We start from the raw sequence: 13,045 nt of genomic DNA, 5'->3' as shown, positions 1-13,045 counted from the left end.
CAATTTTACTTCTGTTTTTTCGGTTGCTTTCTGGGCTGCTGTCTGTACTTATTCTCTTTTTAAGTCTTAATTAATTAGTGGTTAATAGCAAAATTTTTGTCAAGATTTCCAACTATATTTACTTCTAAAAAAACATTTATTAATTGCACACACACACATGCCATGACGCACAGCATGACAATGTTTCATTTTTAAGTATAATCTGTGATGTCATTCTAGGAATTCCTGGAAATCCTCCTGGGATGGAAGCAGATCTGGCTTAATTCCACAGCCTTTAAGACTCCAGCTGTCATATTGCTGACTCTGCTTTTCATTGTTTTCTTAGGTTACTTAACCTAGTAAATTCAATGTAACCTAGTGATCTGTGTCTGTTTGCCTCACTTCTCTGCTGAGGGCAGGGAGCTCCCCAGTGATCTACAGCTCCTCGTGACTGGCCCTGTCTTCATTGTGAAGATGTGTAATGCTGTGAGAACAGAGTAACCCTCACATCCAGTTATGCCGGTATACTGTGCTTATGTCATCTCGTCATCTCTTTGCTAATTGCGATGATTTTGATGTATAGTGGGGAAAAATTTAAGACTTTTGCTTTCAATTGCTAGTTAGTTTAGTGAATGAGTTTAAAGAAAATTGTCTTAAAAACAAAATTTGACTATTACCTAATCAAAATACAATTATCAAGGGAAATGTAACATAATAGAATCTCATTGTTTGTTTAATTCCCAGTCCACTTGCGGATTGTGCCAAATTTCCCATATGATTTTAGCTCATTTTTCTCGAGCCAGGATCCAATCTGGGTTACTCTATGCATCTAGTTATCATGACTGCTCTGTCTCTTTAAATTTACAGTCCTTTCTCGGGTTCTGTGTGTTTTTTGCTGTGGTGCATTTATGTGCTGTTTAGCCATTTAAAGGTGAACAATGCAGAGACTTACAGTGGGCCAACTGTGTAGTGCAGCTGCTTAGGGTTATGGTTACGATTAGGCTTAGTGTTAGGGTTAAGGTTAGTGTTAGGGTTAAGGTTAGGGTTAGGATTAGAGTTTGGGTTCAGGTTTGTGTTAAGGTTAGTGTTAGGGTTAAGTTTTAGATTAGAGTTAGTGTTGGGGTGAGTGTAAGATACACTGTAGTTGGACCACTGTCTCCCTGGTGCTGTGTGGTGCTCTGGTCCTGCACTCTTGGTGCTGCAATGTCTTGATTGTTTATCAGGTTAAAGCTTGTTTAAGATGTTTTCTCACCTTGTAGCACAGTGGCAGAACCAGTTACTCTAACTACAATATCAGTAATAAGCGAAACACAAAATTTAAAGCAAAGCAATCCAATTAAACTGCAAAATCCAAAGTTTTATTGTTCTTTTAAGTAAATATTTTGAGGACCCGCTACATTCTTCTGCATATTGGCTGAGCACTTACATTGTTTTACATTCCCACTAGAGTGTGGAATATTTCAGTTTCTTCATATCCTCTTACTGCTGTATGTTATTTCTCTTTGTGTTTTTGGTTTTTTTAAAGCCATGTGTGTAGGCTTCAGATCACATCGTTTTGTGGTTTTATTTGCATTACCATCTATTTTGACACTTTTCATGTGCTTATTATCCATTTGTGTTTCTTAAAAGAAGTGTTTATTCAAGTACTTTGACCAAAAATAAACTGAGTACTTTTTCTGTTATTAAATTATAACAATTATATACTAGTTTCTTATTGGACATAATTTGTAAATATTTTTATTCTGTGAAATGACATCTTTTTTTTCATTTTTGTTTTGAGACAAATTCTCACTGTGTAGCCCAGGCTGTCCTCTCCCTTGTGGTGATCCTCCTGCCTCAGCTTCTTCAGTGCTCAGGTCACAGGCATATCCTGCCAAACCCCACTTCTTTTACTTCAGTTTTGTTTGAGGCATCAAAATTTTTAATTTGGATGAGAACATATTTATTTTGTTATTGTTGCTTGTGCTTTGGGGATCATAATAAGAAATTATTGTCAAATCAAATGTCAGAGTGATTTGCTTCTATTTTTAAAAAGTTATAGAACTTCAACTCCTACAGTTAGGTCGTTATTTGGTTTTGAATTAAGCTTTATATATAGTTTACATATTTGAGTTTATTTGATAATTGTTATTTGCAATTTTCTAAGGTTTCCTTGAAATATCTATACACTGGCAATCTAATGAAAAATCAGTTGATCATAAATGTATATTTCTGACTCTCATCTCTATGTTCTATATATTTTCCCTTATATTTGCACCACATTATTTTATGCTATAGCTTTCTTATATATTTTCAAATCAGGAAGTGTGTATCCTGTAGCTTTTCTTGACTTCTTCCCAAGTATTTTGGCTATTTGGTGCTTCTTGTGATTCAGTATGGCTCTCAGGATGAGCTCTTCCATCCAGCAAGGAAAAGAATTTGTAGCTTTTGTACAGATGAAATCGTATGTGTAGGTCCCTTAAAAGTGCCACATCTCAACAGTTATTTCTATTCATGAACACAAGGTTAAGATTTAAAAAAAAATCCTTTCAAAACATTTTGCACTGTTTAGTCTGCACTTTTTTGATAAAATTTACTCCCAAATATCTTAAATTTTAGATGCCTTAATTTCTTTTCTTTTCTTTTTTTTTCTTTTTTTTTTTTATGTTCTTTTTCCTTTTTATCAGTACTGGGGATCGAACTCACGACTGCCTGCTTGCAAGGCAGGCGCTTATGCCGCTGAGCTAAATCCCTAGCCCCAATGCCTTAATTTCTAATCATGTTATGATTTGGAAAGGCTTTCTTTTCTCTCTGGATTTATTTATTTGATTAGATTAATAGGATTTCAGTTACTTCCTCATAATTGTTAATTATTCTGATGCTCAAGCTGTTCCATATTTACCAAAGGAAACCCCTGTGAGTTTTTACATATCTCCATCGTTGTGAAGTTCTGTTTAATTTCTAAAACAAAGTATCCAATTGAGCCTTATATTGCCCTTTTTTTTTAGCGCAGTTCCAGAATGACTGTCCTTCATGTACCTCCAATACACTGTAGTGAGTAATGACGTTGGCAAACTAAGATCGCTGAATGTTACAGCATTGATAAGGCACGCGGTCATCCTTTCTCCTACTGCAGCTCCTACTCGCTTGTTTTGGCAAATCCACTGGTCCGTGAGGGTCACTGATCTTCTCTCCTCTGCCCCCTTCAGTTCCTCCTGTCATCCGTGTGTACCCGGAGAGCCAGGCCAGGGAGCCCGGAGTGACCGCCAGCCTCAGGTGCCACGCCGAGGGTGTCCCGGACCCGCAGCTCGGCTGGCTGAAGAACGGGGTGGACATCACGCCCAAGCTGTCCAAGCAGCTCACCCTGCAAGGTGTCTTCTTCTTGTGTTTTTCACTCTTAGATCATCATGAAGAGCTTTGATGCTAAAATTTACAGCGTTTTACGTTATTCGGGACCAAAGAAAATGAATCTTAGTGACAACAGAATGTCATACATATGAAAAAAGGTTTTATCTAAGACATATTTGAAATAGTCCTTTAATACTTTAATACTCTAAGTAATGGCCTGTCATGATGATTAATTATGTCATTATTTAGGTTGTAAATAAAATATTAAATTATATATGTTTAAAGGACTCATGAATTATAGTAGATGTGCTGGACAGAATAATTGGACAGAAAGACATTTTTGAAGTTACTTTTTAAATATTTAAGTAAAATATGGATTTTAGAGGGCTTTAATAATATAGAATTTAAATGAATATTTTCCAGCATATTTTGTAAATGAATATATTTACAGGTAACTAAACACATGTATTTCCTTTAAAGATATTAATTTGATTCTACATATAAATATTCTGAAATTTTTAATGTTCTGATATGGCTATATTGTCTATATTACAACAATTATAGATTTTTAGAAAATAAAAATAACAAGATAATTTTTTAAGGCTAAATACTGAAGACAGTGCAAAAGCAATTACACATTATGGGCTGATTAAGCTATTAAATTTGCAAATCTGATTTGAGTTTTGATATAGCACACATGTCATTTCATTAAGCTCTTTGTTACATATTTGTTAGATTTCTTATGCTAGGTCTTTACATCCCTTCTATTCAAATTGTTAGTAATTGATATGTTTTTCATTATTTCTCTAAGCATAGGTTCCTGCATGATTTCACTTAAATGGTGAAAACGTTTAGTCATAAAACTTTTGAAATAAAATTCTTCTGAATTGTACTCACTTATCTTTGCTTGTCAGCAGTGCTGAGTCTGAAATACTCTTGATCTTTGCATTTTATGGTAATGTGTCCATTCATGAGTCAGGTGTTCCTTTAGCATTTGCATGTGAAATACTGTTGTAGTCACTAACTGAAAATCAGTGGCCAGTGTAGGACAATATGTGCATGAAGGGAAATAAAATCCCCAAACAGTGAAAATTATTTTAACCAGCAAATCAAGATAAATAGTGCAAAGAAGTTAAAAGTCAGCAAACAGACAAGTCACCAAGAGGTATCTCTGAGGAAGAAAAGATTAAAAAGGCGAAAGAGTTCCACAATGTTTGATGTGTGGAAAACATCAAAGAAAATCGTTAACATTTCCTTGTGGCATTTTAAAGCGTTCAGCAGCCTCCCTGTTTCATGGCATTAGAAATGAAAAGGAGGTAATAAGCACTTAGGAGACAAAGGAAAGCCAACAGGCAGTAGTTGCTTGTGTGCAGGATCAGACCCAGAGGGCAGGTTTCGGGGTGACTTATCTATCTTATCTGTTGTGAGCAAGTACCAGAAGAAAGGAGAGGGGAAGGGATGCAGAAAGCATCCTAGAAACTGGCAGAAAGGAGGAGAGATGTACGCAAAAGAAGCAAAAGAGAAACATCCTTGAGAAGTAAACAAGGATGAGGCTGGACAGGAAGCTTTGGGCCATCTTCTGATCATTTAGTTTATTCTGTGCTTTACAAAGGAGGTCCCTGCTGGGAGCGAGGCTGGTAATGCTCAGGGGGACTCCCCACACAGCTCAGATCCAAAGAAGGGTGGATTAGGATGTGAGAAAACAGAGTCTGATGGTAAAGGTCACATGAAGTGAACGCAGAGCAGCACTGACTGCCTGTGACCGCGAATCAGGATCAGACGTCCAGTAAGCTTGCTCCTGTCCTGTCCTGTGACTTCCTCAAAGTGCCTGCCCCAGGTACAGCAGGTGTGGGGAAGGTGAGATGGCTTCAGGAGGAGGAGAAGGGCTTCAGGCCACTGCTGGGGAGGGAAGCAGGAGTCCAGCAGAGGAGGGAAGGTTCCAGCGACACCAAACTGCAGGGAAGGAGAGGCAACAGCCACTCTGTGTGGGGAATGGAGAAGTATTGGAGACCACATTTGAAGGAGGAGTGTGTTGATTTTAAATTTCAGTAAAATTGTAAGAAACTTGGGTTAAGTGTGTAGATCTTGAAAGACAAGTTGTGGTCTTTGGTGGAAACCACATTTCATGTAAAACAAGAGGTTTTTTTTTTTTTTTTTTTTTTTTTGAGGCAGAGGTCTGTAAATTAAGGCTCCCACACCAAGTCTGGATAGTTATTTGTAAATGAAACCTTCAGTTTTCTAGGTTTTTCTGTTTGTTTTTATGGTTATTTTGTGTTTAGAGCACATCAACACTTATTTAATAACTTTGTGCGTAGCAGCTTTAATACTGAGATGGCAGAGTGACTGCCAAATAACTGCAGCCTACAGAACCTAAAGCACTCCTCTCTGGAGCTTTGTAATGAGACTGAATCTGAGACTCGCTTTGCTGTTTTGCAGTAGTGAGTCCCAGCAGAAGAGGGCGACCAAGCAGCTGTGCCGTGAGCATTTCTAAATGGAGACAGACTCAGGTCACTCAGGAGCTTACTCCTTCTCAGACAGACACTGCCTCCCACATAGCCTTGGAGGCCTGAGAGCCACTGGCCTTAAAGACACCTTGGTCTTCCCATTTGTTCTCTGTGCTCTCCCAGAGTCTAGGCGTCCCAGCTGCGTTGTGTTCATACTACCTCAATCAAGTGCCGGTCCATTTGCTTGTACCTAGTGATCTGATTGGGTGGGAATGTAGAGTACACACACACACACGTACACACACACACACACACACACACGCACGCACGCACGCACGCACGCACATTCGCGTACAGACACGTCCAGCAAAGCAGGCAGAGCAAGGGAAGTTGAGCATGTAGTCATTAACGCACAGAGCTTTCCAGTAAAAGTATCATCTCATCAAGATGTGCAATTGCAATTCCCCCTGTGGCCCTTTGGCCTCATGTCAGGCCCTCCAATTTCCATGGCATCACATTAGTTTAGTTTAGTTTAGTTTAGTTTAGGTTAGTTTAGTTTCTGGCCGAAAGGCAATTAGCAGTATGATCTCTCTCTCCCCTGTCATACTTCTAGATATGTACTGCTATCTCAGTAACACCCTTGTCAAATGACAAGGGTATTTTTGCATGATGGTGCTCACTTCATTTCTTATGGTAGTGTCTTGTACATGGATGCACAATATTTATGATTAAATTTCCAGGAAACTCAGCAAAAAGGGACTCTGAATAAAGGAACACACAACTTCTAGTTAACCCTGTGTAATTCTTCCTGGGGTGTGCGAAGTGGAGAGCGGCAGAGAAGACACTACAGTGGGCTTGGGTCAGGGAATGCAGGCACAGTGCACAGAACGCTTGAATGCCTGCCTCCAAAGGAGGAAAGGAGGGACAACAGCAGTCTAATAAGGACAGTCTCAGACAGCCGCTTGACTGTGTCACCTGAAAGCAGAGGACCAAAGCTGAAAGTGTCCTTTACAAGTTGCCTTTGCCTGTCTTCCCAGCCAATGGCAGTGAGGTTCACATCAGCAACGTGCGGTACGAAGACACCGGGGCGTACACGTGTGTTGCGAAGAATGAGGCGGGCGTGGATGAGGACATCTCTTCACTGTTTGTGGAAGACTCTGCTCGAAAGACCCGTATGTATTAAACTTTATGGCTCTTTAGATTATGATAGTCTATTCCAGATGTTCATAAAGCCATGGACTAGAAAACTGCAAAATGCACAGGGCATTAAAACAGTTTGTGAATTGAAATGTTCACTGTGGCAATGGAATAATTTAATTTATTTTTCCAAATGTGCATAATATGTTTCAGGTCCCACTTCCCATCTGCTCATGGAAGACTTTTAATTCCTTGAAAACTCTTTTTCCAAAAAATACCAAGGAAATTGAAGGCCCTCCACAAACATTTTGCGTTAGACGTAGTAAGGCCACACCTTTCTTTCATGGTCAGCTGTGTTGCTAGAAGCTGTCCTGTAGCCCTTTCCAGCAAGAAAGCACCAAGCCTCCTGCTCCACAAGGTGGCCCACTCCAGGGCTGTCCTTGGTTAGATGGTAGAAATCCCATACAGTTTGATTTTCTTCTGAAGTTATAAGAAAACACATGCAGTTTCTTTAAATGTTTAAATCATTTGCATATGACACCTACATATGTACCTACATAGGAAGCACGGACTGATGCCTCCTTTCTCACGTGTGTTGTAAATCATCAGAAAGGGTGCCTAGCATGCCTGTGGTTCTCTGCTTCTATCACTCGTGTGGATGGGTGTCTTCCAGTCCACTCCCGCAGCTGCTCTGAGATGTGACGTGCACTGCTGTTGATTATGTTCGCCCTGCCATGTGCTACAGTACCAGAAAATGACCCAGCCAGTATATTTCAGCTTCTGTTGGTTACTGTGGCTCAGGTTTATTTCAGTTGCCCAGCTGATTTCAGTTCCTGTGTCCTCTGCTCGAGGAAAGGGCTGGCCACTGTGTTGCACACTGTGAAGCCCATCTGCAGCCCACAACCCTCGCTCTCTGTTCTTCCACTCTGCTCCTCCATGAAGCCTCCCTCCCTGAGCCTCCGGTGCGATCCCAGTTGGGACACCAGCCTAACAAATTTGATTCTTATCGGAAAACCTCAGTGCTGCTTGGTTTTGGCCACAGCTTTAGTGCTACTCTACAACACAGGAACTTGGTGTGGAGGGGCTGGGTGCTGAGGGTGGACTGATCTGTGGATAGCTGCACCCTGCGGGGAAACACAGGGACTGTTCTTCGGCCTTTCTCATGGACTCCTGGGTACTGGTCTGGAACTGGATCGCTTCCCCTTGCCCTCCACTCTTCGGTTTGATTTGCTGTGCTTCAATCAATGTGCTTTAAAACTGTCAGACATTGTGGAAACATCTAGTGTGCCAGGCCTGTTGCTCTGCGCTTCGATTTTGAACAGGGTTAAACCAGTAGTTGTCCCAGAAGGCTTCTTATTTGCTCTAAATCAACAAGTGCAAATAGATATGGATAGGTCCAATGCAGACAACTTTGCCCAGATCCCAACCTTCAACATATTGTTACCTATATTTTGTCTGATTAGACTAAGGATCATCACAGGTAAACATGTAAAAGAAGTTTTAAGTTAGAAAAGGAAATCTGATTTAATGGCCTAAATAAGATCCAAGATAACTTTTTTATTCTGCTTTTGTATGAAGTGTGATAAAAAATACAGTGTTTCAGTTTAAAACAGGCATTGCCACTAATCTTTCTGGAATTATGCCCTCTCCTCAAGCACACCTAACCCTCCGACCTGGATGGGTTTTCCTGAGTGGGAAGTGATAAAAACATGGGGCTGCCTCGAGCGCCTCCAGGGGAAAGGCTCAAGGGATGGTAAAATCACTGCCATGTCCTTAGCTGGGTCCACACTGCCACCGTTCCATTCTGCCTAAATTGAAATGACCGTGAAAAGTAAAGTTACAGGGAGAGTGAAGACGCTGAGCAGACCTGGCAGTGCAGCTGAAGACAGCCAGGAAGCGGACTTCTGGGCTGCTCCCGGGAGTGGCAGAACTGCTGAGCGTGTTTGAAGCCAGGGAGAGAATTTGAGAGAGATTAATCGCAACACACCTTTATTGCAATTTTTTGTTTTTTAAATTTAAGCATTAGTGAATGCATCTGTTAATCACCCCTAATATTTCTACAAACTTGCAAATTTTTTTTGTTTTAAAGATTAATTTTAGGAAATAACTTCAGCTTTGTGCTTTATAATGATGTTTGTGAAACATTTTAATTTCAATTCTTTTCAAATTTTATATAGTCATCATTTTCTAAATATTTTCTAGTGACAATAAAAATATCTAACAATAATTTATTTTACTAGTGAGGTATACAACTATCCTACATGTAAAATCTAGTAAAATTTTAAGGAAAGGTTTAATAAAATTTTAATCATATACCTACATATAAAATGAGTTTGACAAATAGAAAGTGTTTGAAAATCATGTTTTCTTTTTAATTGACTGTATTTATTGTTTTAAACTCTTTAAGGTAAAACAATGTATTTAAATACTTTGTAGAGTTCCTGTGAAGAGCACACTGCTAGAACCCCACAGAACATTTTAGGGACCGTATCAATGACAACCCTGCCGTCATATTTACGTAACTTTCAGTGTGACCCTACAAAGGAGGAGCGGCAGAAGTGAAAGATTGTGGGGGTAGCTTTTCGGGCTGCAGGCACCATGTATAGATGGCACTTGGTGTTATCACCCTGCAACCTTCCCCAGCACGAGGAGTGGAAGCTCCTCAGGAGTAATCCTGAGGTCTCAGGTATCCCTAATTCACCTTATGATCCACTCTGCCTGGATATGCGGACACAGTTCTGGAGTGAGCAATAGCAAACTTTGCTTCTGATTTAAGTAAACAGCCTTAGGTTTGCTCATTTCCTGTCCTGTGTGTTTCTCAAGTCACTGAGGTTAAAGGGGCTAGTTTTAGAAAGTCATGTACATGATGAAAATCAAAACAATGTTAAGTAAACAAACTGAGAAGAACAACAGGAAATTCAGGAGAGCAGAGACTGAAAGTGTGGAGGATACAATATATCTCCAAGAACTGACCACTGGGAGAGGAAAGCATGAATTTTGCAGAAAGACAAGGATTGTAATAAACTAACAACTCTGTGATTTGGGACGTCCCATAGTGTCTCTGTTTACAGTTTATACATGGAGATTTATCTGCACAGTAGACATACATAGTTCTTTGGCTCAGACTTATTTTGTGAAACTAGTTAGTTATTCGAAGGTAGAAAGTTTAACATTTAAAATAATCTGGGAGACTTGATAATTACGGACATATGATCATGTGTAAGACATCTATAATATGTAAACAAGTATGTCATTTCTCACCACATTTGAAAAATAACTGACTCAATTAGTCATGATCATGCACATCTATAATCCCAGCACTCTGGAAGGCTGAGGCAGGCAGATCACAAGCTCTAGCATAGCTGGACAATTTAGCAACTTAGCAAGACCCTGTCATCTCAAAGTAAAAATTAAAATGGGCTGAGGAAATAGGTCAGTGCAAGGCTCTGGGTTGACACTCCAGTACCTAAATAAATAATAAATAAGTAAAAGTTCATCAGGGATACACATACTGTGCCTTATTAAGATATTTTTAGTGAATTCTCCTGCAGGCATTTGCTGTGCTGTAGACACAAAGCAAGCGCTACCCCTCAGTTCCCTTTTCAGTTTTCTCAAGCTATAGTCTTACATTTTGAAAATTGTCCCGCAGTGCACTTTCTTCCCTTAGCTTTTGGAAGCATAGAGAGAAGCCCTGAGTCATGTGTCTGCAGTGTAACAGCGGGGAGGGTTACAAGTTTTGCGGTAAAAATGGCAATGCACGCTCTGTTAGCGACAGCTCCACAGTAACCCTCCAGCTCTTTTCTCCACGGGTGGAGCACTGATCTGGTATGATCAGTTTTCTTGCAGTCGGTTCCCCGCAGTGTAATTCAGTGTGCAAAAGGACTCACGCTGCCCCTGGGAAGTGTGTGTGTCACCTCCACCTGAATCTGAAAGGGGGCTTTGAATCCTGGTGGCCTGGCTCTGTCTACAAACCCCACCGGAAGTCTCCTCACCTGACAAGGGGAAGCATCGCAATTGCACACTCTTCGCTGTGTTTAGAAGAGAATTTGATGGTTAAGGGTTCCTGGAGGCATAGATGGAGAGGACCTAGACCCAAAGCGCTGGAGAAAGGGGTCCTGGGCGCAGGGGAAGGCACAGAGGAGATGATGCTGGGGTGGAGCAGGCACTGGGGGAAACGCCAGGGACACCGCGGTGGGTGACACGTTTCCCGCCTCTGGGGCCAAGGATTCTCAGACTATAGTGCCTCATCTGCAGAATGAGGGCGGGGAAAAGGGGGTAGAGCAGAGGCTGCCACGGAAAGCTTCTAAATTCCCCTGTGCACTGTGCGCTGAGCGCGGACTGCGTGGTCTCCGCCCAGAATTCAGGAAGGAATGTGACCGGAATGTGTTGTCGGGGTGCAGCATACCGATTACTGTCACCTACAAGTCATAATAAACACCCGATAAGGTGCATATAGGTCTTTTATTTTATCGTTGTCAGCAGCATTGTAGTTGGAGAAGTTAGTCTATCGCAGTATTTTAGTATTAACTTTAATGAATTGATAGCAGACAACTACATTGCTGAAATTAGTGCTCCATTTTTCGTCATTGGTTAGTATGAAAATTTAATTTTAAATTCCTTAAATGAAGGCATTATTTTACTTTTTAAGCATAAAAATTATTTTATGTAAGTGGTGCCCAGTCACTCAGACACCCCTCAGTGAATGCTGCTTGTCCCCAGCGACCAGGATCAGTGACTCCGGGCCGGCCTTGCTCCTCTCCACGCAGATCACACTCTTGCTGGGCGCTCTCCTGAGGCTGGGGCTGGCCTGAGTGTCTCAGGCACTGCCTGCCTCCCCTTCTCCTGCCCTTGAGACAGTGGGCAATCATTTTCCTTACCCCGGGAAATTTTCCCTTCCCAGGGTTAATATTTGAGATAAGTTAAATCTTAAGGGTGGTTGCAAAGTGGACTATAAAAACATAATGCTCATGTAAGCTAGTGATTATTGTGAAACTGCAGTAAGTGCAATTCCCAACAGGGAGTTACAGATATAGGAAATGTAGCTGTTCTTAGCCAGCATTGTAAAGGTTTATGAGCCACTGTATTTGCTCATTTTAGTATCACAGAGGTCTTAAAGTAGGTTAAGACATGGTGTTTTTGAGTATGCAGGTAATTTATATAGGACAAAAGCACCTTGGACAGCAGGACAGGTTCTGGTGGTACAAGCCAGTTAAATGACCTCACTAGGCCTCACTTGCTTCCTATGTTTAAATAAAGCAGAAATTCTTACTTCAGAAGAGAAGTTACATTGGTTTAAGGAGGTTGTTTGGGGTGTTTGTGTTGTTGTTGTTGTTTATGGCTCTGGTCGTCAAACTCAGGCCCTTGCGATTACCAGCCTAATGAGATTTGTCATGCGGATCTTACCAATGGGCAAGGAGTCTGAGAAGGTAAAATCAGTAAATAAAACTGTCATTAATTAATAATTATCTGTGCGCTCAGCCAATGCGAGGTTGACATGGTACATCAAGAGACCATAACAATTGTTCTGTTTATACTCGGCAATTGTGGAAATAGTTACAATGAAAAGTAAAGAAAAACACCTGTCATTAAGGGAGAGGTACAGACCTTGCAAGGCAGGATGGGATTTCAGTCTTGACATTAGAGCTCATCAGTGCTACCATCAAATATCAGTAATGAAGACAAGTATCTTTGGTAAAATGATTTTAAAAGGCTAATTTTTATTTACTATTCACTGAACATTATTCAACTGAGTTGCTGTATGAATTATATTTTAAATCAGTGAACAGTCCCTGTTTCTTTTTGAAAATCCAAAAGCTATTCAATGCTTGTCATTGATATGTAGTAATAAACTTCTTATAAAGTAAAAAGTGCTTAAATAATCAGACTCATGTCATGGCTAACCATGCTTGATAAGCATTTATTATTTTATGAGCTTTTTACTAATCAGCATAAATTCTAATATTTATGCATCTCGATTGGCCAATAGTATTGTCACATCCATAAAGAAACTTGCTCCATAAATCTTTTCATTTGTTGACCCAGAACTCCCTAACATTATCTGCCTCTTGCCCTCCATATCTGAAGGCTGTATTTTAGACATGATGCACTTTCTCTTGTCATCAGTGAGGTCTCTTCCTAACATGCTGCCTTTCTTGTAC

The 13,045-nt window shown here is 40.5% G+C and overlaps 1 protein-coding gene across 5 annotated transcripts in view; it reads left to right on the top strand.

Annotated features, from left to right (window-relative positions):
* Positions 1–13,045, top strand: part of Fstl5 (follistatin like 5) — a 598,962-nt gene that overhangs the window by 493,526 nt on the left and 92,391 nt on the right. For all 5 annotated transcript variants that reach the window (XM_063260930.1, XM_003476994.5, XM_005006804.4 and 2 more), the window contains 2 exons: positions 3,168–3,329; positions 6,788–6,922. In XM_063260930.1, coding sequence (XP_063117000.1) covers positions 3,168–3,329; positions 6,788–6,922 — 297 coding nt within the window. The remainder of the gene's footprint in view (positions 1–3,167; positions 3,330–6,787; positions 6,923–13,045) is intronic.

The sequence above is a fragment of the Cavia porcellus genome, unplaced genomic scaffold (genome assembly GCF_034190915.1).
Source record: "Cavia porcellus strain 051 isolate PalLab524CR breed Dunkin Hartley unplaced genomic scaffold, mCavPor4.1 scaffold_14, whole genome shotgun sequence".
Taxonomy (NCBI): Eukaryota; Metazoa; Chordata; class Mammalia; order Rodentia; family Caviidae; genus Cavia; species Cavia porcellus.
Note: the sequence above shows the minus strand (reverse complement) of the source record. Positions and strands in the feature narration are given on the sequence as shown.